We start from the raw sequence: 24,875 nt of genomic DNA on the forward strand, positions 1-24,875 counted from the left end.
CTATTCTATTAATCCTACAACATTTCGTACACTTGTTACTCGTCCATGAAAGATTAAGCAAGTTGCAATTATTATATTCGTTTATCATAATCGTTTCATTAAATATTTCCTAACTTGTCTCGAACTTCTCTTGATCAAAAATTATGAAAAAAGTAGAGAGAAACATTTGAAAGAACGCTCCTTTCGATCCAAATAGATCGCCTCTCTAAATTTCCCTTCTTTTTCGCGGCAATATCTTCCGATCGAGCCCATCCATCCTGAAAATACCCGAATTCGAATCCCTGTATTTCCAATACACTGGTGGCTCGAGTAACCATTCAAAGTTACCTCTTCAGACTAAGCTTCTAACGCGATCATGTTGGTGCACGCATCATCCTGGCTCGCTGCCTCGAAATTGGAGGTTCGAGGGTGAAGATCGACGCGGTTTCGCAAAGGTGATGACGCGTGCGCCAACGGAATCCACGAGAGTTGTTGAGATTCGCGTTTCAACGCCAAGTTTATTAGCAAGTGGAGCGCAATAGTGCATACCAAAATGGGGGGAAATTTCGAGAGAGAGAGAGAGGCTGAAAAAAGGGTAAAACAGGGGATGCTTCGAATTCGTGGTGCAGAATTATTCTCTCTTTTAATATTAACCATTTAATATAATTAATCATATTCGAATTATTAGAGATTCAATAATTTTGATTCATAATTTGCTTTAAAGAGCGACACAGAATTTTCTCTTTTAATATTAATCGTTTAATTAATCACATTCGAATTATTATTATTATTATATATTATTACATTTAGGAATTCAATAATTCTGATTCATAGTTTTAATATGTTTTAAAGAAAGGTTGAAAAAGAATGGCACAAAATTATTTTCTCTTTTAACATTAATCTTTTAATTAATCACATTCAAATTATTAAAAATTCAATAATTCTGATTCATAGTTTTAGTATAAAAAAAGAAAGATTGAAAAAGGGTGGTACAAAATTATTCTCTTTTAACATTAATTAATCACATTTGAATTATTAGAGATTCAATAATTCTGATTCATAATATGCTTTAAAGAGAGGCTGAAAAGGGGTGGCACAGAATTATTCTCTCTTTTAAAATTAATCGTTTAACATAATTAATCACATTTATTATTGGGCATTCAGTAATTTTGATTCACAGTTTGTACGCCTTAAAGTGGCACAGAATTATTCTCTCTTTTAACATTAATCGTTTAATTTAATCACATTCGAATTATTAGGGATTCATAGTTTGTTGCATTTAATTTTAAATAAATTTTGGATCATTGTTATCCCTCCAGAACAGGATTGCTCAAAAGAGACGATGTCGATTAATCTCGTTAATTTTGACCGATTACGATTCTCGAGCAAGAAATTCGATCTTCCTTAATCTCACAGCATAAAGAAACGTTTACAATAATCGTTGCGTGGAACGATTCGATCAGGGAAGCTGCATCATCCTTTTGATCCGGCCTCGATGCGCCAAAGATTTCGAGGGAATCTGAAATTTCACGTAGTGGGACATTCCTTCCGCGTGGCGCGAAAGAAACGCAAACGCAAGTGGTCAAAGGGAAAAAAAAGGAAGCGCGGTGGAGATTGAAATTCGAATTACCGAGATGGAACGCGTGCAGCGTCCCGCCACGAATAAATGGAATTTTAGAGGAGGGAAAAAAATAATTTCGTGGCTCGAAAAATTGAAAAGGAAGCACTCGTGGATAAAAACAACCAAACAATCTTCTTCCCCCTCTCCAATTAATTTTATCGAATTATCCGAAAACCAATTTTATTATTCTTCCTTCCTAATTATTCCTCCAATTCTTTCTTTCGATTAACATTTCATTTCATCCATTTCGAGAGGAAATTTTTAATTTTTTTTCTCCAACGAGAACACATTTCCACGTTAACGAGGTAAATCGTGGTCAAGGGATAATTTTTCCTTTTTTTTTTGTGACGAAAAAGAAAATCTCTGCCGCGAATTCACTCTGTTTATTTTACAAGGGGGCACTTTGGCAGGCAAATGAAAGCGATACTTTTTCCTCCTCCCTCCTCCCTCGTCGACGTTAAATAATAAATCGGTTCAAAAGATAATTTGGCATCTTCTTAAACGAGGAAACTAATCAACTAAAAAGTAACTTTCTCTGTCCATCACTTGTTCATTGTCACGAATTTAGACTTTAAGATGAATGGACGAGGAAGAATTTTTCTCTGGAAGCGCGGGAAGGATTACGGGAAGGAGGGTCTGTTTTTCCTTTCTTTTCTCTCTTTTTTTCGTAATTACACCCGGAACTACAAGAGCACTACTCTACTTGCGATGATTCTACAGTTTTCGGAGAGCCTGTTTCTATAAACTTTTTCTCTTTCCTTTTTTTATTAACTTCCGCTCTCGGTACATACGTGAATTTTGCTCGATGAATCTTTTAACAACGCGGCCGAGAGTCGAGCCTCGATTAATTATTCACGCGTGATCATGCATTTCGCAACCTTCTTCCGAGAGGAAAAATTGCATTATGCGAATCGTTGCTCCTTTTTCTCTCTCTCTCTCTCTCATCGAATTTCCGTTTCCGAAATACGAAAAGAGAGTAGAAAAATTCTTTATTTATCCTTCGTTTCCTTGCGTTGGAAGAAAAGTGGAGTGACGCGCATCGATGACGCGGATCTAATTTAAATATTCGAATACACGGGAAACGAGGAATGGTAAAAAAAAAAAAAGAGAAAAAAAGGAATACTCGCCTGCAAACCAATCCTCTCCATCGATTGCGTTTCCGCTAGACGATTCCGGATGGAATTTTTGCGTGTGCGCCAGCAAGGAACGAACGGGTCGATCGGATAAATATTATATCAAACGTTTCGAATGGACATTTGGTCGGATGGAGAATGGAGAAAGAAAGTGTTTGGTAAACGTATCGGGGGATCGGTGATTCCGTGTGCGCGAAGATAAGTCAAGAAACTGTGACACATTATGCTGAACGATTCACAAATAGCTCGCGTGAGTTACAGAACAGAAGAACGATCAACGTCTGCTTGAAAGGAGGTTATTATACGTTAGACTGGATTTACACTGTTGCAGCTGTGTTTCAGTTTACAACAATTCTTAAACTACGAACTTTTGTACGAACAACAAAAATAATATCGGAATAAATTGACCAGCGAATTCGTTCAACAGTCGATGAGTACGCGCCTTTAAGCTTGAATGGCTCACATTGCTGTCCGTAATAATTTTAATAAATTGTGTTTGCTGGATATTTTTATGAATATTATTTTGGGATTAATTAATTAAATTGTGTTCGACGAATATGCGCTATTCGTAACATTTTAATAAATTATGTTTGCTGGTAATGGATATTTTTGCGAACATTATCCTGCGAATTAATTAAATTGTGTTTGTTGTGAATTGTTCGATGAGAACGAGCCTTTAAATCTACATTATTCGTAACATTTCAATAAATCATGTTTATTGGTAATGGATATTTTTGCGAATATTATAGTGTAAATTAATTAAATTGTATTTATTATGAACTGTTCAATGAGTATGAGCCTTTAAGTCTACATTGCTATTCGTAACATTTTAATAAATTATATTTGCTGGTAATGGACATCTTTACGAATATTATCCTGCGAATTAATTAAATTGTATTTATTCTGAACTGTTCAATGAATATGAGCCTTTAAGTCTGTGTTTACTGGAAATGGATATCTTTACAATATCCTGCGAATTAATTAAATTGTATTTGCTATGAACTGTTCAATGAGTACAAGTCTTTAAGTTTATGTTTATTGATAATGGATATCTTTACATTATTTTATGAATTAATTAAATTGTATTTGTTATGAACTGTTCAATGAGTATGAGCCTTTAAGTCTATGTTTGCTGGTAATGGATATCTTTCAGAATATTATGCTGCAAATTAATTAAATTGTATTTGTTATGAACTGTTCAATGAGTATGAGCTTTTAAGTCTACGTTTGCTGGTAATGGATATTTTTATATTATCCTATGAATTAATTAAATTGTATTTGTTATGAACTGTTCAATGAGTACAAGTCTTTAAGTTTATGTTTGTTGGTAATGAATATCTTTCCATTATTTTATGAATTAATTAAATTGTATTTGTTATGAACTGTTCAATGAATATGAGCCTTTAAGTCTACATTGCATTCATAACATTTTAATAAGTTATGTTTATTGGTAATGGATATTTTTGCGAACATTACTCTGCGATTATTTAACTAAATTGTATTCGTTGTGAACTGTTCAATATATCTTCAAATCGAGTTTACACCGCTAAATTCCGCAACAATTTGTAAATTAATATTCGCTGCTGATATACAGATACGTTTGCGAATATCGCGGAATAAATCGACCAAGGAATACCGTGTTTACGAAATAATATTAAAATCGAATTGTTCGTTGAACACGCGCCTTTAAAGCGCAATATTTAAACACGCGTTATTTCATCAAATGAACAAATTCTGCATCTGCTCGCGAGCTCCCAAGCTCTAATACGACACGAGATATTTCTATACAATTAGGGAATACAAAATGTAGGAAGAAAATAGCAATTGCAGCGTTTCCAAATGGCAATTAAGAGTGGAATTAATCGGGCCATTTTTCACGTGGAGGAATGGGGGAGCGCGAAGCAGGAAGTGGCACGCGTGGTTTCGTTACCACGAGAGGTATCGGGCAATCAAGTTAATGAGGAAAGAGGAGCAACGAGTCGAAAGAGACGGGCGAGAAAGAGACGCGACGAGGGAGGGCCTTTCACCTAATGGTTCGAAGAAACGTTGCTCCTCGTTGGCCCGCGCCATTTACGGACGCTCATTCTCGGCGGCGCATTTTCATTCCGCCCTCCTCAATTCGCGTTTCCTCTCCCTCCTTCTTCCTTAATCGCGGAGGGAACGTTGTCGAGCTTACCGTGCGTCATCGGTGTGCAGCCTCAGCCCGATCTTTGACACGCATGTCCACTTTAGAATTTTCGAAAGTTTCCCCTCGTTACTGCTCGGCCACGTGTCCTGCAACACATCATCAAATCAGTTTCTTCTCTTTTCTCCTCCTGTACCAAGCAACATAATCTTATCAATTATTCACAATTAACTCGTACAAACAAATTCTCTCTCACAATTGAATGATGTGATATAATTTTCGCGAATATCTCGTTTCATTGGATATTCAATGGATGTAAATTTTTCAAATATTTCAACAAGCAGCCATTCAACGAACTCAATTATTATGATACAATTTTTCGAACGTGGATGTCTCGAGTCAAATCCTTCTACGAATTATTTCTTCGAATGCATTTGCTCTAACTAATAATAGAAAGAAAAAATTATATAACAATTTTCGCGAATATCTCGTTTCATTGGACGATGAACGAGCAGATTTGTTATAATTAATATCGGAAAGAAAAAATTATTGTATAAATTTTTCTGGCGTTTCGAATATTTCACGTGTCAATTTTTCGAGTGTATCGAATTACAGTTTCATTATCCATTCACAACGAATATATTTGCTCTAACTAACTATAGAAGAAGAAAATATTGCGATATAAATTTTTCTGCCATTTCACAAGCGTCCATTCAATTACTACGAACGCGAATGTTTCGAGTCCTCCTACGAATCATTTGCTTTGACTAATATTAAAAAGAAAAAAATTACTATATATATAATTTTCGCGAATATAAATTTTCCTGACATTTCGAAATATTTCAACGAGCGGCCATTTCAACGATACAATTTTTCGCGAATATCTCGTTTCATCGCGAAAAAAATTTTAAATTTTCGAAGTATTTCAACGAGGGGCCATTTCAACGAGTTCAATTACTACGATACAATTTTTCGAACGCGGGTGTCTCGAACCAAATCCTACGAATTATCCCTTCGCAATTTGTTATAATTACTATCAGAAAGAAAAAATTGCGATATAAATTTTTCTGGCGTTTCGAAATATTTCACAAGCGGCAATTTTCAACGTTTCGAATGTAATTCAAATCCTCTTACGAATCACTTGCTCTGACTAGAAAAAAATTACTATATATATATATATATATATATATACACAATTTTCGCGAATATCTCGTTTCATGGCGAAAAAACTTAAAAATTTCCCATTTCGAAATATTTCAACGAGTTCAATTATTACGATACAATTTTTCGAACGCATTTGTCCCTTTAAACTAACATCATTAGAAAGGAAAAAAATTAGTTCCTTCCTCCTCCGAAGAAAGGAGGAGATTCGTCTCGTTAACGCGGAGGAATCGTGGCGACGACACGCAACCCTTAACGCCGATTCCGTGACCGCGAAAGTGGCGTCGAGTGGCGTAAACAAGGCGCGAGTTCTGGGCGTGTAAACGCGATCAGATTTACGAGCGCGGCATTTAGCGCGATAAGCCACGACCCACTAATGCGAACCGTGCGCAACACCGCGAGGATTGAGCGTTAAGCACGCCACTCTCGCGGACAGAAACTTTTCTATGGGCGGAGAGAAATGTTGTTTGAATGGCGCTGACGTCTCTGATGGAAACTCGCCGTGTCGTGCATCGCCGTCCCTCGACTCGTGTAAGAGTCCCGTTCAAAGCGTTGAAAGGGAAAGAAAGAAAGAAAGAAAGACGGATTATTTTTCTTCCCGCTTTTAAATATTTATATTCGCTCGGCCACGGAAAATAATTTTATTAAACGAGGATATAACGAAAGGATAAAGGAAGAATTTTTTTTTTTTATTTTTTTTTATCGTTAGATAATTGTATTTGTATTTGTGAATATCATATCAGTTCTTATTACGTTTTAGAATAAAATTTCGCAATAGTTAATTTTGCACAAGAGATCATCCTTCTCGTATCTCCTCATTTTACATCCCGTATAAAATTATAATATACATAAAGAAAATTTAATATCTCTCTTTTAGCAACGAAATAATCTTTTAATCGAAGAATAATTAATGGATCCTGGATGGAGTTTAAAGGTAGATATAAAAATAACATCATATCCGTGTAAAAAACGGAGGTAAAACGCTTGTGCCGAAGAAACCGATCTTTCCTGTGTACGCGTGGCGATATTATGCAGATCTGCACGTTTCCACGTGGAAAAGCGGCGCGAGACGTCGATAAAATTGGAACTCGCGTCGAATAAAACTCCGTTTGCCGGGCTAATAAAAGAAAGGGAAGTACATCATCCGTAGAATGCCGATGATCGCTCGATAAACGATTCTCGACGAAAAAACGAGGATGGACGATGGAGAGAGACGGCTCCTTATCTTCTCTCCTTATTTTGTCGCGAATGCCCTTTACTTTACCGCGCAAGAAGAGCGCAAAGGATTACTCTGAGCATTTTCAGCTCGAAATCGAGCGTCGTGGAAACAAGAGAGATGGGAATAGAGAAGAGAGGAAGAAAGATAAAAGGGAAGCTCAAGTTTTTTCCCTGTACTTTTTCTAAAAAAGCAACTACTCGCCTCTTATCCGTCAACAGTATCAAAGGATCGAGTCGAAATCTTGAACTGAGAGGAAAACTCAGCTCGTCCAAATTTCTTCTTTGATACCATCGACATATTTTATCCTTTCTTCCGGCTTCCACCTTTTGGATTACGATTCTTTCTCTATCGTTCTTCCGTTTTTATCCTCCTCCTCTCTCTTTTTTTTAAGTCCTTTGTCACATATTAAATTTCACGGGAGAAGGTTCGATATCGATTTAATCGGATTCCTCGAACGATCTTTCGCCGTGTCGCGTTCCATTAGAGTACACCACCTGTGTGTAATTCGGCCGCCGCGCTTCGAAGAAATTGAAATCGTTCTTTTTCCTTCCTCCCTCCTCCCAGTAGGAGGATCTTTCGCCTATCTCGTTCGAAAGGGAGCGAAAGAAATTACCCGCAACTTTCACGGACAAAGACAGTCTTCTCGTCTACAATCCCTCTTTTTTTTTCCTTTCTCGTTTCAATTTTGCATGCAAAACGTTTCAATTCGGATCACGACCTTCGAATCAATTCATTCGTATCGATCTTCGAGATAATCCATCCCATCCACCGAATAATCCAATATTTATATTTTTTTTTTTATTCGATAAAAGCAAATTTATATCGAGTTTACAAAATCACTTTCGTTTATTTATTTATTTATTTATTGTTTTCCTACGACCCAATCGAATATTTCGTTTTATAACGTTGTATAAATAAAACTCTCACCATCGGTCGATATTAAATATTCCGAGGCGAATAATTTGTTTATTATCGGTTGTACGATTAATCGAACATATACGTTTAATAACCGAGCCATTCGAACAAAAAGCTGAATCCGTAATTTCCGTAAATTAATTCGGAAAGAATTTCGCCCGGTTGAGGGAAAATGCATCTTCTTTCTTCCTCGAAGAAATTCTCTAATAAAATAGAACGCTGGAAGGGAGGGAGGGGGAACTACGTCCGAGCGAACGAAACACGGTTAACGGTGTCGTTCACTCCGCAGTTACGGGCGAAGAAAAGGAAATTAAATTCCCTTACAGCTCAATCTCCATACATTTCACGCACGGAAGCCGTTCCCCGTTGCCATTCGTTCAAATCCTCCCCTCCCCCTCTCTATTTTATCTATCTATCCAGATAAATTTCCCAATTTCAACGGGGAAAATCGAACCAAACTTTCTAATTGTTTCCCGACGCATCGTATCGATGCCGATGACGTGAAATACGAGGCAGAAATGTTTCCTATCTTTGCAGGGATTTTCTTCTCTATCGAGAAACGTGTGCTATTTTCTTATTAATATTATCTTTCCTCGTTCTTTTCGCATTTATCAACACTTTCGACTCGATGGAACTTCTGTTCGATTTTTCTTCCGAGCTTCGTTAACGATTGAATTGGAAGAGAAATATCGATCGAACAATTATCCGTGTATTTTGATGGAAAACATTTTCTATCCGGGCGACAGGGGGATAATCGGTCATCGATCTGGGAGACACTGGCGTCTTATCCAAGTTCCTCGAGGAAGAAACGATCCCAGCCACGTTCTCCTGGTAGAAATATCAGAAGGAGAAGAAGAGAAAATAGTTCCAGTTCCAGATTACAACGCCTTGCGATATCGCTCCGCTTAAAAAAAAAAAGAAAAAAAAAGTAGACCGAAAGTATCCTCGTAACTTTTCAAGAAAGGAAGCGGTAGTTTTTTCTCTCTCTCTCAAATTTTCAGACACGCGAATCTCGGGGAGAATGACGGCCACCACGAAGAAAACTTTCGTGGAGCGTTTCCAATTTTTCGTGGCGACGATACTCCCCCTCCTTGCGAGTATCGCCGCGCTTTCCACGGCTTTTAACCAATGGCTTCCCTCGCCAACCGAAAAGAATACCGCGTGTAATATTGACCGTCGTCTCGGGATTTCTCGCCACCGATATCCCCCGCAAATATACGAGTGCGTCTCACAGCCATCCCTTTCCGATTATGCGATCCTTGTCCCATTTCGAATGGAAAGCCAAGATCTTTCAATCCAGTTGTCTCTAACAGTTATTGAGAATTCCTCTGAAAATTGTAAAAATTATATTTTAAAAAAGGGAAAAATCGTCAAACGTTAATCGTGAAGAGGAATTCTGTTAGATAAAACTGTTTTAATAATATAGTGTTGGCGAGAAAGAAGGGACAACGAGAGCACGTATACAAAGAGAGAGAGAGAGAGAGAGAGAGGATTAAATCAATTTTGAAAACTGATGCCCACGTCCCGACACTGGCAGACAATCGAGCTTAATTTGGCCGGTCAACAGCGACAGCCGAATAACTACGTTACATGGGATTTCTAGGGATCCCTAGACCGGTTCGAGGGAAATTTCAACGCGAGCCGAGCCCCTGGGGTGCGATTCACTTATACAGCTAATACCTGCTGCCGTCAACCGTCAACATGAAGGGAAGATTTTATTAAGGAACGCCCGGGAAGGCCTTATCAGTTATTCGATTTCCACTAGAAATTCCGGCTACGATTCCAATTGGTTTCAAAAGTCTCGATTGACTCCGGTGCCGATATCCTTCCAATTCATTAACGATCGGATCGATTCTAGATTATCGTGAAGAAATTCTGGATAATGCCTCGAATTTCCACGAAGAATTAGATCGAAACATTAGGTTTTATTCACCTAATTATATTAATTATTAATGCAAACGTGTCGCATTGTCAATTTCCGATACGCGTTTCGTATATTTAAATAAATAAACCGACGGTGCAAACAAAATACGAATATATATATATACAAATAAACAACTCGATCGATCCTATTTTGCATTGCAATTTTTCACGATATTATAAATATTATCCACGGTTCATCGATCGGATCGAATCCAACCTAACCTAACTTAATTTTCGTTCCCCCGACGATATAAATACCTGGCATACCCGGATTATTTTCGCGGATTTCTTCGATAATCTGAATCAGTGTGGGTCCAATTATCGCAGATTGCATGACGGGCTCGCGAGGAAAGAGAGAGAGAGAGAGAGAGAGAAGAGTTAACGGCGCTTCAATTGGCCTAATCGCAGTCACTTTGCCGGGCAAGTCCCCGCCGGGCACCGACGTTCACGACCCGTTTATTAAATAAGAGCAAAGGCCACGAACCATTTGCAAAGTGGGACGAATGGATTAGATTTCCTGTTGCAATTCTACACGTGTGCATACGTCCGCCTTCAACGACGACTAATGAATGCAGCGATGAAAATCGTTGCCGTTGCACGAGCAGGGTCATCCTTATTGGGCGTGAGATCGCGTTACGTTCGCTCCGCTCGTTAACAATCATGATAACAATAACAATAATAATAATAATAATAATAACAACAACAACAACAACAATAACCGTTCGAGAGTATCAATATCAATAAACCGAATCCCTTCCATTCGGTTTTCTATGGGAAGTATTATATTATCGCGTTGATTAATCCCGATTTATTAATCGAAATACAAAACTTTCTCACCGAATGGACTTACGTAAGAAGGCGTAACGCTTGGGTCCATTACGTAGAAAGTATTACGCTAAAACTCTTGATACGAAAATATTACTTATCTAATATTACCGAGTCATGCAAGTTATGCCGTGTGTCAATATGCAGGTTATTAATAAAGAACACAGAAGAAGAGAAAGTATCGTTACGATAGTTCTCTATGCTTCTGAATATTCAAAAAAAATATGCAATGATAATTTAGTTTTTTTAAGATATCTAAAAGTTGTTATTTTTGTTGCATATATATGTATACGCATTTAACGTGTTCAGTTGCAGTCTGGTTTACGCGAGAATCAATTCCTACTATACCAACAGAGAAAGACACGGTGTAACCGCAGATGAATATATACGCGAGAGCAGGAAACTCGTGAGAAGCCGGACAAATTTTTCAACAACGAAAGATCTTGTATCTTCTCGAGGACAAGGAGTATCTTGGGGAGAAGCGGAGGATCAATTGGAAGCCGTTTTCTACTCGTCCTGGAAGTCACGAGAACGAACGGTGACTAATAATACATCGTGAGTCACGACGTGAACCGTGACATAACCTCGAATATCCTAGCCCTCTCGGCGTTCTTTCGCTCCCTCTTTCTCCCTCTCGTTACGCTTCTCTTCTTCCGTCCTTCTCGATCGCCAGGCCCTTTGCCTTTTCCCGTGCTCACCTACGCGAATCCTCGAGTCGCGGAACGGCTTGTAAAATATTAGAGGCGGCGAGGCAGCCTCGACAACGAATAATCAGTCGTCGTTTCTCCTATATTGCCGCGTAGGCGGAAGCGCTATTATCTACCTTTCGAATCGAAGGGATCGGTGAATCGATCGTTCCGTACGAATCCTTCTAGATGGCGTCGTTTCTTTGTTTTTTCTTCATCCATCGAAGACATCGTAAATTTTATTATCGAAGTTTGGAATCGCTTTCTTTCTCAGGTAACGAATTTCCTTCTAATTTTGTCGTCGAATCTTATATATATATATATATCCATAGATATTTAATCGGAGATAATAACTTTCTAAAGTGTCTCCTTCTGTTAAGAAACACCGTGCACGACAAGATACGTAAGTAATTCCGTTAAAGTGGAATGACGAGTGTGTAAAGGGGGGGAAAAAAATGACCGACTAAATTAATTCCTCAACATCAATGCTCTTAATAGCGTCGCTAACAGGTATCATTCCGATGCGAGGAGGAGGGGAGGCAAAGATTCTTGTCGACGCAATCTGGTCGACATTTTAACCTGGTATGTTGCCTCGTTACACTAATTAGAGAGCGGAAACCATCTCTCCCGTAGTATCGGACATTGTATCAAGGATGAGCGGGAAAATTTATCACGGGGGAATCGGACACCCCGTGTTATATCGTCGATCGACTCGCTATCTCGATCGATTTCTTCTTCGCGTGTTCTGGAGCGGAACAACTGCTATATATCGGTAAAAATGATTGAAATAGGTCGCCACGAATAGGTGTTTTCGACAAAACGAAAACGAGAAAACAAAACGTCAAAGCTGCAAATTTACCGTTGCGAGCAATTCCATTCCACGTCGAGTAACCTCGAGACGTTGTTGAAACGATTATCGATTCTTTTTTCGGAGAGCTTTTGGATGGGATCGGTTTTAATCGGCCGGTTCCAAAGCGGACGAGGTTTAATTAAGATTGAACGTATGCAGCGGAGCTAATGAAGCCAGCGTGCCTCCTCCAACTTCCTTCTGACGCCTTTATACGGAAACTAGCGTGTTTTCTCCTCTTCCTCGAGAAGTGCTTGTCCCGACGCTTGTTTTAACACGCGTGCCGTGGAACGGCGCGGGACAGAGTCGCCTCGTCACGCGACGACAGCTTCCAACCGTGCGACTCGATGATAAAAATCACCGTACGTGATTCGGCCTTTTAACGAGCTACTTTCACGACATTTCTCTCCCGCTTATTTGGATCATTGCGCCACGTTTTCAGACGTGCACCGCTCTATTTTCGCCTCGACTGCCTCGTGCCCGCGCATTCGAATCGCGCGTTATCCAACAACGTCGAGGAGAGCTTTTTCTCGGGGATTGTCGCGCCACTTTTTGATTAAAACAAGCGCCGTTAACGTCTCTTGCGCCCAACTTCGTCGAGAAGCTCCCGGTGGAGAGGATTTCCCTAAGGAAAGTAGAATAGCGAGTTCTTTCACGCATCCTCTCGAAACTTTTCTCGAGACTTGCTCCTCTCGTCCGTGGAACAAAGGAGATTGTCAAGGCTGGAAATTGAAAATTGCGCGAAAATTGAAACCATCCTGGAGCGTCCCGTCGACGTGGACGAGTTTTGGTACGGGTCCCTTGCTCCACGAATTATAATCCCACGGTTGGATCCTAGGAATGGCGTTGCCCCACCTTCGAGTACCTGCAGATTATGGGACCCGCTCGAGCACGTAATTCTCCCTCCTTTCACAGAAATCTCGACAGGCTTTATTTCCAGAGCAGGTACAAATGCCCCTCGCTGTACCTAGCTCCTTCTCCTAGGAGAGAATTGCACGCTCCCCTACCAGCCATTCGTTCCAAAAGTATCGCGCCACCTCGTAATCGTCATAAATAACGAGAAATTCGTATTGTAACTGCTATTTCCCTCCTTCTTTCCCTCTTCTTTGAATCGTGAATTTTTTCGAAGAATACGAAATTTCACGCGCCAAATAATAATTCAAAAAAAGAAAAGGAAATAGACCCGCGAGAAGAATAATTAAAACTTCTGATTTACGTTATATTTCTTCCAAATTCTTCACCTATTCTTTTGTAATAACAATCGGCCAATTAACATCTTTCTGATATTTCTATCTCACGAACCGAATAAATCGATAGGATATCGTCCTCTTCTAAAATTTTAAAATATAGATATTTATTTCACGTATTTCGATTTTCAGACGTCTCTCTTATTTTCCAGAGAGAGAAAAGGAGAAAGAGAGAGACGTGCGTTCGAGAGCCTCTTTCGAATACGGTACGAGAGCACGATTAATGGGCAGCTGACGCGTCTGGACGCGGTCCATCTTCCTAATATGCCTCTCTCCTTGGACGGATATCGTCGAGGCGCGTGCCCCGCGTATTCGTATTCCGTTCGTCGCCCGATCCGTCCATTCACGATGACGATCGCGCGACCGTGAAGTGCAGTCGGACGCAAAATCGACATTCCCTTCCCTCCCTCCTCTCTCGGGACAATGATCAGTTCCCCTCGAAAAAAGAATCGCGGCCAATGGAACAATGGGGCAGGAAACGTGGCGGAAATAAAAAGAAAAGGGAAATAAACGTGAAACAAACGTTCTTAATTTATCGACAGAGTATGAACCTGTAAGCTCTATTTAGCTTATTGTATAATAATATTTTATTTTATTTTTAAAAGATTATTTATAAATTAAATTTAATTGTTTTTATTATTGAAAATATAATGTTTTTTTTAAACTATATAAATAAAGAAATATAGATTTTCTAAGTCTAAAGTTAAAGTTAGAAGCTTTATAAATTAGAATAAAAATATTATTTATAAATTAAATTTCGGGAGGCAACGAATTTCGGGGAGAAGGATTTGGAAATGGAATGCAATTCTTTCTCGGAGAGAAGAAAAAGTTGGGGGCAAGTTTTCCGAGAGTTTGTGCAGAGAGAAGGAAGAAGGGGTTCTATGAGCGCCTTAAAAGGTGCACGGGCACGCGCCCACGCCACTGCGTGTCTTTCTCAAACGAGAGATCTCTCGTGAACAAATTTCTTTTTTCCCCTCCCTTTCCCCTTCCTTTTTCTCGCCTGACGAAACGCCTCGAGGAATGTCGAGTCCCACCGTTTACACGAGTATTACGCACCTTGGAGAAGGAATTCGGATATTTTGGAACGAGATGTTTCTAAATATCTGAAGATTGTACGATGATAAAATTTCTTTGCTCTTAATTATACTTTGCCGATAATATTTCTCCATTTCTTTTTTCCATTTCAGAATATAATGATTTTGGAAGGAATTAGCGGGGATTAAGGATGCATCTATGGAAGAGAATTTGATCTAAAATTTTACATGCAGCGACGGATCCCGGCAATCAATCGATCGCAATTCAATCGAACTGGATCGAGTTTCCTCGATATCGATGTTTCCTCGAATCGCGGCCGAGAAACAGGCGAAGCGTGTTTTCTTGGCGGAATTGGTGGCGCGCAGAAACGGGAACGGCGCTCGTTAAATAATTATTTTTAGAGGGACGATAAGCGGCTGCTGCGGCGGCGACTGGTTGCCAGCGATCCGGCGGCGTGCGTGCGCCGCGCGTCGATGTCACATCTATCAAGCGAATCAATTACAACGGCGTTCCTTGTTTCCTCGCGAACGGGAGCGTGACCTTTGCTTTCGTTTAACGGACACCCACGCCGTATATCCGTATCCACCTCCTTCCTTTCAATTACCCCCGTTTCATTATTATTTACGAGCTCTCCGAGACGCGCGTCGAAAACTTGTTAGGATCGTTTGAAAAACGATCCTAATCGAGAGAAACGCCTATTAACCGATTTACGATTTCCGCAATGTATTTTTGCCTTTTCGAAGTTCCAATTGAAAATCTTGAAGCGGAAAGGATCCTTCCAAGTCGGGTATTTTTGTGATTTTTGTGAAGAAAAAGTCTGCAATTTTGTCTTAATCCAATATTTTGTTTCATTCGAAGTAAAGAAGTAATAAATTTTATTCTACGTTAACGCTGTAGAATAAATGATAGAATTATTTTAACAATTACGAATTGCATTGGACAAAAATTGTAAGAAGAATCTCCTTGCTACGAAGATTAAAAATTTCGTTTATGTAAATCAAGACGGAATGAGAGGAATGATTAATAACGATAATAGGTTAAACCTAACCTAACCTAACCTAACCTAACCTAATCAAGAGAAACGCCTATTAACCGATTTACGATTTCCGCAATGTATTTTTGCCTTTTCGAAATTCCAATTGAAAATCTTGAAACAGAAAGGATCCTTCCAAGTCGAATATTTTTGTGATTTTTGTGAAGAAAGAGTCTACAATTTTGTCTTAATCCAATGTTTTGTTTCGTTCGAAGTAAAGGGACGAATTTTATTCTACGTTAACGCTGTAGAATAAATGATAGAATTATTTTAACAATTACGAATTGCATTGGGCAAAAATTGTAAGAAGAATCTCCTTGCTACGAAGATTAAAAATTTCGTTTATGTAAATCAAGACCGAATGAGAGGAATGATTAATAACGATAATAGATAAAAAAGAATCTCGTCCCTCGACATTTCGTGAAACGACTCCCTCTCAATTGTCTCCCTCCCTTTTCCAGAAGCTGGCAAAGTGCTAATGAGCAAACCGACGTACCACGTGAAATTTGCAATCCAGAGACATCTCTCTTTTCCCACGAATGAATAGCGAGACGCTTTTTGCCCGAACCGGATGTAACGGGACACGTGTCGAGCTATTGACGTTCCCTTCTCATCTTTTTTCTAAAAAACCGCGCCTCCTCCTTCGTCGCATCATCGCTTATCACGTTTCGTCCGATAATTTTCAATCCAAAAATTTCACTCGATCCTCGTCAAACGCGACGCGAATAAATACCGATCCTCCCGTAAAAAGAAGAAGAAAAAGGAGGCAACATTCTCTCCTTCCTTTCGAGCGAATTTTCTTTTCTCTTTTATCCCTCGGAGAGCCGAGTTTCTGAATCCCAACTCGCTCGAAAAGGAGTGTTTTAATTGGCGGCATAGGCCAAGAGAAGGGAACTGGTCCGCTCGTTCGTGCGGCAAATTTGCATTCGGCGAAAAGTGTGGCGGGCAAAGGGTGGAGAGAGAGATATAGGGTGGCGTAGAGGGAGGGGAGGGCACGACGAACATTCCCTTTTTAAGGCAATGCTCGAGCCGGATCGAGCAGATTTAAGGAGAGGGAGCCTATTTCTCGATACGTAAGGGACTTATTAAGCGTAATTAACCAGATGAATTCGAGCCAGCCACCGATAGATAGCGATATTCGAGAAAGAAGCTCGAATGAGAATCGCCTATTAAATTATTCGACGCGTGCCGACCGGATGTAAAAATTAATATCGATCCCTTTCCAATAATAAACCAATAATAAACCTACTCTCTCCCCTTCCTCCTCCTCCTCCACTTCCTCCATCGAATCGTCCGGTTTAATTAATTTCTCGATCGATCGTAAAATTGCTCGCCAAATACTTGATCGTAATGGCCCGCTTCCTGTCGCGATAAACTCGACCCAGTCGCACAAGCTAACCGTTTCAACCGCGAGCTTATTTCAGAAACATTCGCGATCTATCGATCGTAAACGACGCTTGCACACGCTCAAAATAATATTTGATCATCTTCCATTTAATTCTCCAACGAATTTGCGCGCCAAGTAACGATTAAGTTGATTCAATTTTTAATGAAGAAAAGGAAAGGAAAAAAAGGAAGAAGAAAATTATGCTTTTTCTAAAATTCCTAACTTTCTTTCTAACTGTGTCGTTGTACGAATCCAGCTACGGAAGAGCGGTTAAAAAAGAAGAAGGAGAGAGAGAGAGAAAAATGGCGAAAAAGCAGAGCGCGGCAATAACGCGTTCGATTTCGCTTACGTTCTCGGATAACGGCGGGACCGCGATCACGTACTGCGCAAAGGAGCACGTCAAAGTCCGCTGCTCGCTTATAAATATTCTCGCGTTCCTTTTTTTCCAACCAATCGAAGATTACATCATTGCCCGACGTTTACGCCGCACACGTTTAAATATGCGTCGTTATTTCTCCCCTCCCTTTTGCTTCCTAGGATGTTGCAAACTCGAGCGTGATCATGTTGACACGCTTGTCGATCTCGGTAACCGATTCAATAAGACGGAAAATGGCGGTTGAACAATATTCCAACGTCGCTGGTTCCGAAATTGGCTCGTTCGAGGCGGGATAGCTCTACGTTTAATTGCTCTCGTTAGAGCAACCCTCCTTTCTTCCTGCGAATTTTCTCTCTTCGTTTCGACCGAGTTTTTCGAACGAAAATAACGTTCAGAAGGAAGGCTATGCTTGATTAAAATGATATCCGGAGAAATCTTAATTTTTCTTAACTTTGCTACTTTATTGGCCGATTCATTCATTCTTGAATTTTGGAGAATCTTGATGAAATCAATTTTAATATTTCATAATTATTATAAAGCTCTTATGTATTCCTGCAATACAAAGCGGAAACGTGTAGATATACGTAAGGTATAGTGAGTGATAACAGTGATAACGAAACACTCGACACTCGGAATAGGAGCGTTCTGTGTGTGCTCGCAGAAATCGTTACCATATATATATAGACGCAACGTCCGATCTGTTGGTTCGAGACGGCTGGAAATGTGGCTGATATTCAAACGAGAGTCACTTATCTTATTTGCAAAACGTGTTCCGATATCTATTTCTTAAAATTATCCCCTCGGATCGAAGCTCGTGAGGAGAGCACGGAAATACACAAGGTAATTCCAATTAATAATAATCGAAGAGGGAAACAAGGGATACTATGTAAATAACGCGTATACAGATCGATTCTATTCTTGTATCCTCGATACACGTCCAACGTGGGAGACGATCGTGCGCCTCGAGTAATTGGAGAACCATCGACGTATCGTAACCTCAAAACGCAAGGACAGAGTCTCGTGTCTAGCCACCAATAACGGTGAGTGCTCTTAATCCTAAATTGAAAGCGGTACGCGCGAGCCCAGGCTGGCTAATTTCCTTCCGGGATCTATTTCCTATTTTAGATATATCGGGGCAATAAAGTCGAGAAGAAAAATCGTGCGAAGATAATTTTCGTTCGAAACGCGAAATATAGATAGATTTGGAGGAGCGAGGGAAGATAAGCAGTGTTTGCTTTGGCCTAAATGTTCGTCTATCGGGTAAGATATTAACATAGTTTTGTATAATCAAAATGGTCGATAACGCGCGTTTACGTTTCACGTGTAAAACCTACCGATAAGGAAAAGGTTGCTTTCGTACGGCACGGATATCCAACGTTGGCTCGTAAATCAAGGAGGAAACAACGGTTACTTTTACTCGCAATTATATTCGAGCATAGAAAATTTTACAACGAAGAGAGAATAATCGCGAGTTATTTATCTCAGGTAAAAGAGGTTGAGAAACACTGGTGCGCAAAATTTTTTTTCAAATTTCTCTTCGAATAATCTCGTTCGTTATTGTCGAAGATTCCGAGTTAATTTATTAGGCACGTTACTCGCAAACCTACCCCAGATTGCACACAGAAAATATATTACCGTTATTATTATACGATCATAAAATACTTGGAAAACGTATACGAACGAAAGTATTGTATCGTGTATCAGATCCGCGAGGAAAATCGTGAAACAGCATGACGTACCACGACAGAGTCGAAGTGGAAATATTCATGCGGTCGGTTCTCTTGGTCGGTTTGAATACGAAAGAAGGTAAAAGAGCGCGTTAAATCTGTCGAGCGGAGGACATAAGTTGGTACTTTAAGTAACGAGAAAACTACTTCAACCTTGACTGAACCGTTCTACGTGCGATTCACTTAGTGGACGAGTCGCGAAACCACAACTATCCGTCTGGAATTCAAACTACCTTGACGATCTCTGATAGATATCCAGATAGCTGTTATAACTAAGAATCACAATCACCAGAGGCAACGATCTTGCAATTTTTTTATAAAAGTAGTTCCATATTTTAAAACGAAACAAACTTTGAGAAAATGCTTTTTAAAGTAATTTATATCGTAACACGATAGTTTTTCAAATGTTTTCGTTTTAACGCTTCGCTTACTTTCCGCTTCGAGAAACTTTGGACAAATTTCACGTCAAGTTGATTGATAATATGGTTGATTTTTTTCTTTATTATCTTATTTCGAGAACATCGCGCGAATTAAAGTTCAAAATAGTATGCCATAGTAGCTGCTTTAACGAAGCAAATTACGAGACGCAATCGAAGCAGCCTCCGCTAGGTCGATAAAAAAGAACGAAGTTAACCTCAAAACGAACCGGCACGATAGCCAATATGTATTAGCACGATCATCTTGCGGGACGAGAAATATCTATAGTGTCGCACGTCGGATTTCTTGTCGTCGGTTGACCCGTTCTCTCTGATCCTCTGTTGCTCTCTTTTTCACGGATCCATTCGTCACACTCGCTCCTGTTATCCTATCCTACGCCTCCTTCATAGGCTTTACGCCATGGGAACCGGTATGACCGGAACGAACAGGCGGAATTCTTTCTATGACTGTCAAAACAAGTCTGTCGAGCGTTCCGCTAATTTAACGAACTCGTATCGTTCGACCTAATCGATCATGCAAGATTTATTTGCATTTCGTTCAAACGAAGTGACAAAGTCCGACCGAAAGTTTATCGAAACTACAAGACTACGCACACACGCGCGAACAAGATCGATAATATGAGAATTTTTCTATAATTCGTTCTTATTGGTACTTTATTTCGTCTTCTCCTTTAAATATTTTATTAAAATATATTGTTTGTAAAAACGACTGTACTTACGTGTCTCGATAATGTGCTACAAACGTTTCGTACATATTGATTTACATACGATTATTTCGAAGTATCAACACTTGCAAGATTATAGAACGCAAGCAATGGAAGAATATAAACAATCCTTATAAATTGGAAAAAATTATCGCGTATCAACGATATATTAAACATATTGAACATATCTTATTGCAACAAGCGATGAGAATAATAAAATAATATGTGATATACAAACGGTGTGAAACACGTGTCAAAACAACGGTCGCCATTTTTTTCTGCTTTTTGCGTTCTAAATTCCCGCGTATTTCCACCATAACCCTGACAAGAACGCGTCGCGCAAATAACCTCTTTTCAATCGAGTAATAAACATCGACTTACCGAGCGCGTTCTCGGGACGACCGCGTGACAGCAAAAAAATAAACACGGCGCGAGGAAGATTCACCGCAAGTTTGTAGAGTTTCCCGCGTGCCGCGAATCAACGAAGAGATTGCGTAACGCAGCAACTTGTTCGCACAAATGAGTTCGATCCACCACGAAGGACACACTTGATTTATCGGGTGGACAAGCGGGATAACACTGATACGTTCGCACAACGCGTCACGTGGGGGCAACGACAATCCATTTGTTTTGGTATGAAATAGGAAACGAAGGTAGTACGCACGAAAGTGAGAGAAGAGAGAGAGGCGCGACGAACACCTTCCACCGCGACGGCTGGAGCGCGACTGACTGGCCGTGCCCGCTGGCTTACCGCTACGCATACGACCTCGAGTTTCGAATTACGCGCGGCTTAACGACTCTACATTCTGTATCTGTCAGTCTTACAGCTCGGAGATGAATACGAGGATATTACGTGGTCATTTTCGAGCTGTCGTATTCACTCACGAAACGTACGTAGATACGTGAAAAGTCGATTTCGTTCGTTCGAACAAAAAAATCACTAGATATCTTTTTTCTCTCAAACGGCGGGTAGCTAGGGATATTTGTCTAGTTTACGTAAAATCACTACTCGTCTATTCGGATGTATCATACATTGTTTATCCATGACTAATAATACCTTTTGGCAAATATAAATTGAAAATAACGATGATTCCGCTTAGCCGGAATTGTATGAAACATTTCAACTGGTGGAATATTGTTAAATTACGATACGCTTAACCGTAGTAATTTATCTCGATAGTCGGGAAATCGATTGCGTTGACAACACGGTAAACAGGGGGGGAAGACCGATTCACAATAAGACTAACCCACGTAAATTCTATTATGTAGGGAGCGTCTATTGTTCCCCGTTACTTGTATACTCGTCGAGAGACAAAGCAACAAAGGGATTAGCAAAACACATGACAGTGAGCAACATAAACAAATGATCGCTATCAACCCCAATACGATAATAAAGCGGGAAACAGCAAATTCCCAAATAAAGGCTCGGAGCGAGAAAATCAAAGCCTCCGGGTCTCGTTTTATTAATCAAGGGAGCGGAAACGTAATCGCTCGAAAATAATTAACGAAAATAAAAAAGGAGGGAGTAATTATGGAGAATAATTGAATAATCGGTAGTCGCAGAAAAAAGATTTTTTTATTACGAAATCCAATCAACTCGTGTAAGGAAGTGTTGATAAAACATTTGTATTAATCTTCGATAAAACGCGTCGTATTATAATATTATTATTTACATAAAAATATCGCGATAAGCATAACTGCACATATTTTATTTATCTCGTTTTATTTAGTTTTCGTTCGATTTCAATCGATGGAAAATTCAATAGTAGGAACGTGAGCCTTATGGCTTAAGACCACTTCCACCCCCTTAGAACAAACACGGTTTATTTATTTTCCTCCTGTAATATTAGGAGGATAAAATAAACAAACGGTGGGGTGGAAAATTTTCCCAGGCGACGATTCTCTCGATTTGTGTACGAAGAAAAAAAAAAAAAAAAAAAGAAAAAGAAAAAAACACGTCAATGACAAACATCCCTTTTTCCCCCTCTCTTCTTTCCTCCCCCTCGACATACAACAATTGTTATCTTCCTCGCTCCGGTTTCAAGCTTCCATTCTTCGAGATACGCATGACCGACGAATACCGATGACGTTGAGAGTGACGCGTGTATGAACGGGACGAAAATAATGGTTAACGACGACGATGACGATGACGATGAACGGTGATGACGACGGTGATGACAAGGCAACGCGTGAACCATGATGATTCGTCGAGCGTGATTACGGCTCGACGCGTATCTGTGTTTAATATCCGTACTCTAGCTTGCCCGTTGTGTACGTTTCATGCAAATTCGGACGATGGAACGAATGGTAATCGTGCAGCGAGCTGACCATTCGTCCGTTTCAACTTTGACGAAGTTACGATGCCGGTGCTGAAAAGGAAAGAAGATAGGAATTATTATTATTATTATTATTCCTTGCAGAGAGAATGAGAGAGAGGAGGAGGAAATTATTACTCTCTTCATCTACGTTAGCTTCCCCCGCGAAAGGGATCTGGTTTTCGTTGGATTAATCGAGTAATTTTCTTTTTTTATTTTAGTACTTTTAGCTGGTCGTTACTTTCTCGAAGTAATCCAACAATTCTTCTTCCACTTTTGGTCAAAGTTTCGAAGATTTGTAAGAGGTATCCTCTCTATTATTATTATTATTATTATTATTATTATTACTATTACTATTATTGTACAAGTTCTCCTCCGAATGAATCGATCACTGTTACCGATTTTTCGTCATTATCTGGTCGTTCGGTAAAAAGTTACGGAAAGTTGGAGAGCGAGAAAGTACAATTATAGAAGTTCTCCTCGAATCGTAATTCGTCGAGAAGATGTAAAAGCTTTGGTCGTTAGAGAGGTGGCGAGTTTTTAGTTTCTTCTGTCAACAAGATACGCCACCATACGTTTCGTGTATATGAGTGTGTGCGTGATACGATTAGTCAAACTACCTTTGTGCGAACGTTACTGCGAACGTGGCTGATGACTAGATTTTTAGTCCTCTACTAACGGAACGTCAACCTATTACATTATACCTTAACATACCGTATGTGATGAACTTCGAACCACGAATTACTGGACGAATGACGGGGCTGACGTTCAGTGTAACTTTCAAAAGTAATATTACCTTAGCTAGAAAATTAAGTTGAAAAAAAGGGGGATTAAAAAAAATCGAGGACAACGACATTGAGAGAAAAAAAGAAACAAAATAAAAATAAAAGTGAACACGCGTTTGCCTTTCGAAGCAAGAATCGAATTACAAACAAATTTTACCAAAAAGACAGACAAAGAGAAAATTGATCAAAAAAAACTGAATTTCAGCGGTGATAAATGGCGTAGAGAAGAAAGTATCGATTGATCCTGAACGAAATGCTTAATCGTAATCGGTTAAAAAGGGGGCGAGTAAAGGATTACCTTCGGCTGGCGGGGGTGCCGGCGCAGCTTCCGCTGGGGGCGCAGCTGGGGCAGCCTCGGCTGGCGCTGCAGGTGGCGCTCCCTCCGCAGGAGGCGGTGCACCTTCGGCCGGAGGTGGTGCCGGGGTTCCTTCCGCTGGCGGTGCCGGTGCCGGTGCACCTTCCGCCGGTGGTGCCGCTGCTGCTGCCGCGCCTTGCGTAAATTCAGTCACAAATTCAATCCCTTCGCACTTCGAACTCTCCACCGATTCGATCGATTAACACGAGATTAATTTAACAAGTTTCACAAACATCACACAAGAAGTTGGGAAGTTTGTGTCAAAATCATTTCACGAGTATCTCGAGTATGTTACTTCCCCTCTTTCGAAACAAAGGTTAGTCGAGCGTGATTAATTTAACGAATTAAAAATCAGATAAATAGTTGGAATTAACGAATTAATGAATAAGTATAGTATTTGTGAATAAGTTTCTTTATCTATTTATTATTAGGAAGTGTATTAAAATCATTTCACGTATGCTCTTTTCGAAAAGAAGGTTAATTAAGCATGATTAATTTAACAAATTAAAAATCAGTTCGAATTAATGAATAAGTATAATATTTGTGAATAAGTTTCGAATCTTTATCTTTTTATTATTTTTATTATTGGAAAGTATATGAAAATCATTTCACGTATCTCGAGTATGCTATTTTTCTCCCTTTCGAAAAAATAAAAATCAGACGAATCGTTGGAATTAATGAATAAATATAGTATTTGTGAATAAGTTTTTTGGATTTTTATGTTTTTATTATTGGAAAGTATATGAAAATCATTTCACGTATCTCGAGTATACTACTTGCCCCCTTTCGAGAAAAAATTGAGTTGATTAATTTAATTAAAGATTTAATTTAATTGGAATTAACAAATTAACGAATAATAAGTATAGGATTTGTCAATAGATTCTTTAAATCTTTAACTTTTTATTATTAGGAAGCATATCCAAATCATTTCACGTATCTCGAGAATGCTACTTGTCTCCCTTTTGAAAAAATAAAAATCAGACAAATCGTTGGAATTAACTAATTAATGAATAAGTATAGTATTTGTGAATAAGTTCCTC

The 24,875-nt window shown here is 39.4% G+C and overlaps 2 protein-coding genes across 17 annotated transcripts in view; both read right to left on the reverse strand.

The window, feature by feature from the left end:
• Window positions 1-21,156, reverse strand: part of LOC102656585 (CD151 antigen) — a 67,155-nt gene extending 45,999 nt beyond the window's left edge. The window contains exons 1-3 of one of the 3 annotated variants that reach the window (XM_016918098.2): window positions 20,762-21,156; window positions 20,396-20,411; window positions 4,910-5,007 (exon numbers count right to left, since the gene is read on the reverse strand). In XM_016918098.2, the coding sequence (XP_016773587.1) occupies window positions 4,910-5,007; window positions 20,396-20,411; window positions 20,762-21,141 (494 nt within the window). In that variant the 5' untranslated portion in view covers window positions 21,142-21,156. Of the gene's footprint in view, window positions 1-4,760; window positions 4,874-4,909; window positions 5,008-20,395; window positions 20,412-20,761 lie in introns of those variants that run through there. The other 2 variants (XM_016918099.2, XM_016918100.2) reach the window with 2 other exon arrangements.
• Window positions 21,157-21,936: 780 nt separating this feature from the next.
• Window positions 21,937-24,875, reverse strand: part of TpnI (troponin I) — a 28,165-nt gene continuing 25,226 nt past the window's right edge. For 6 of the 14 annotated variants that reach the window (XM_016917986.2, XM_016917985.2, XM_016917983.2 and 3 more), the window contains 3 exons: window positions 23,779-23,970; window positions 23,400-23,496; window positions 22,362-22,749 (listed from right to left, as the gene is read on the reverse strand). In XM_016917986.2, the coding sequence (XP_016773475.1) occupies window positions 22,659-22,749; window positions 23,400-23,496; window positions 23,779-23,970 (380 nt within the window). In that variant the 3' untranslated portion in view covers window positions 22,362-22,658. Of the gene's footprint in view, window positions 22,750-23,399; window positions 23,497-23,778; window positions 23,971-24,875 lie in introns of all 14 variants that reach the window. The other 8 variants (XM_006568679.3, XM_006568681.3, XM_006568671.3 and 5 more) reach the window with 5 other exon arrangements.

Source organism: Apis mellifera, linkage group LG2, assembly GCF_003254395.2.
Source record: "Apis mellifera strain DH4 linkage group LG2, Amel_HAv3.1, whole genome shotgun sequence".
NCBI lineage: Eukaryota > Metazoa > Arthropoda > Insecta > Hymenoptera > Apidae > Apis > Apis mellifera.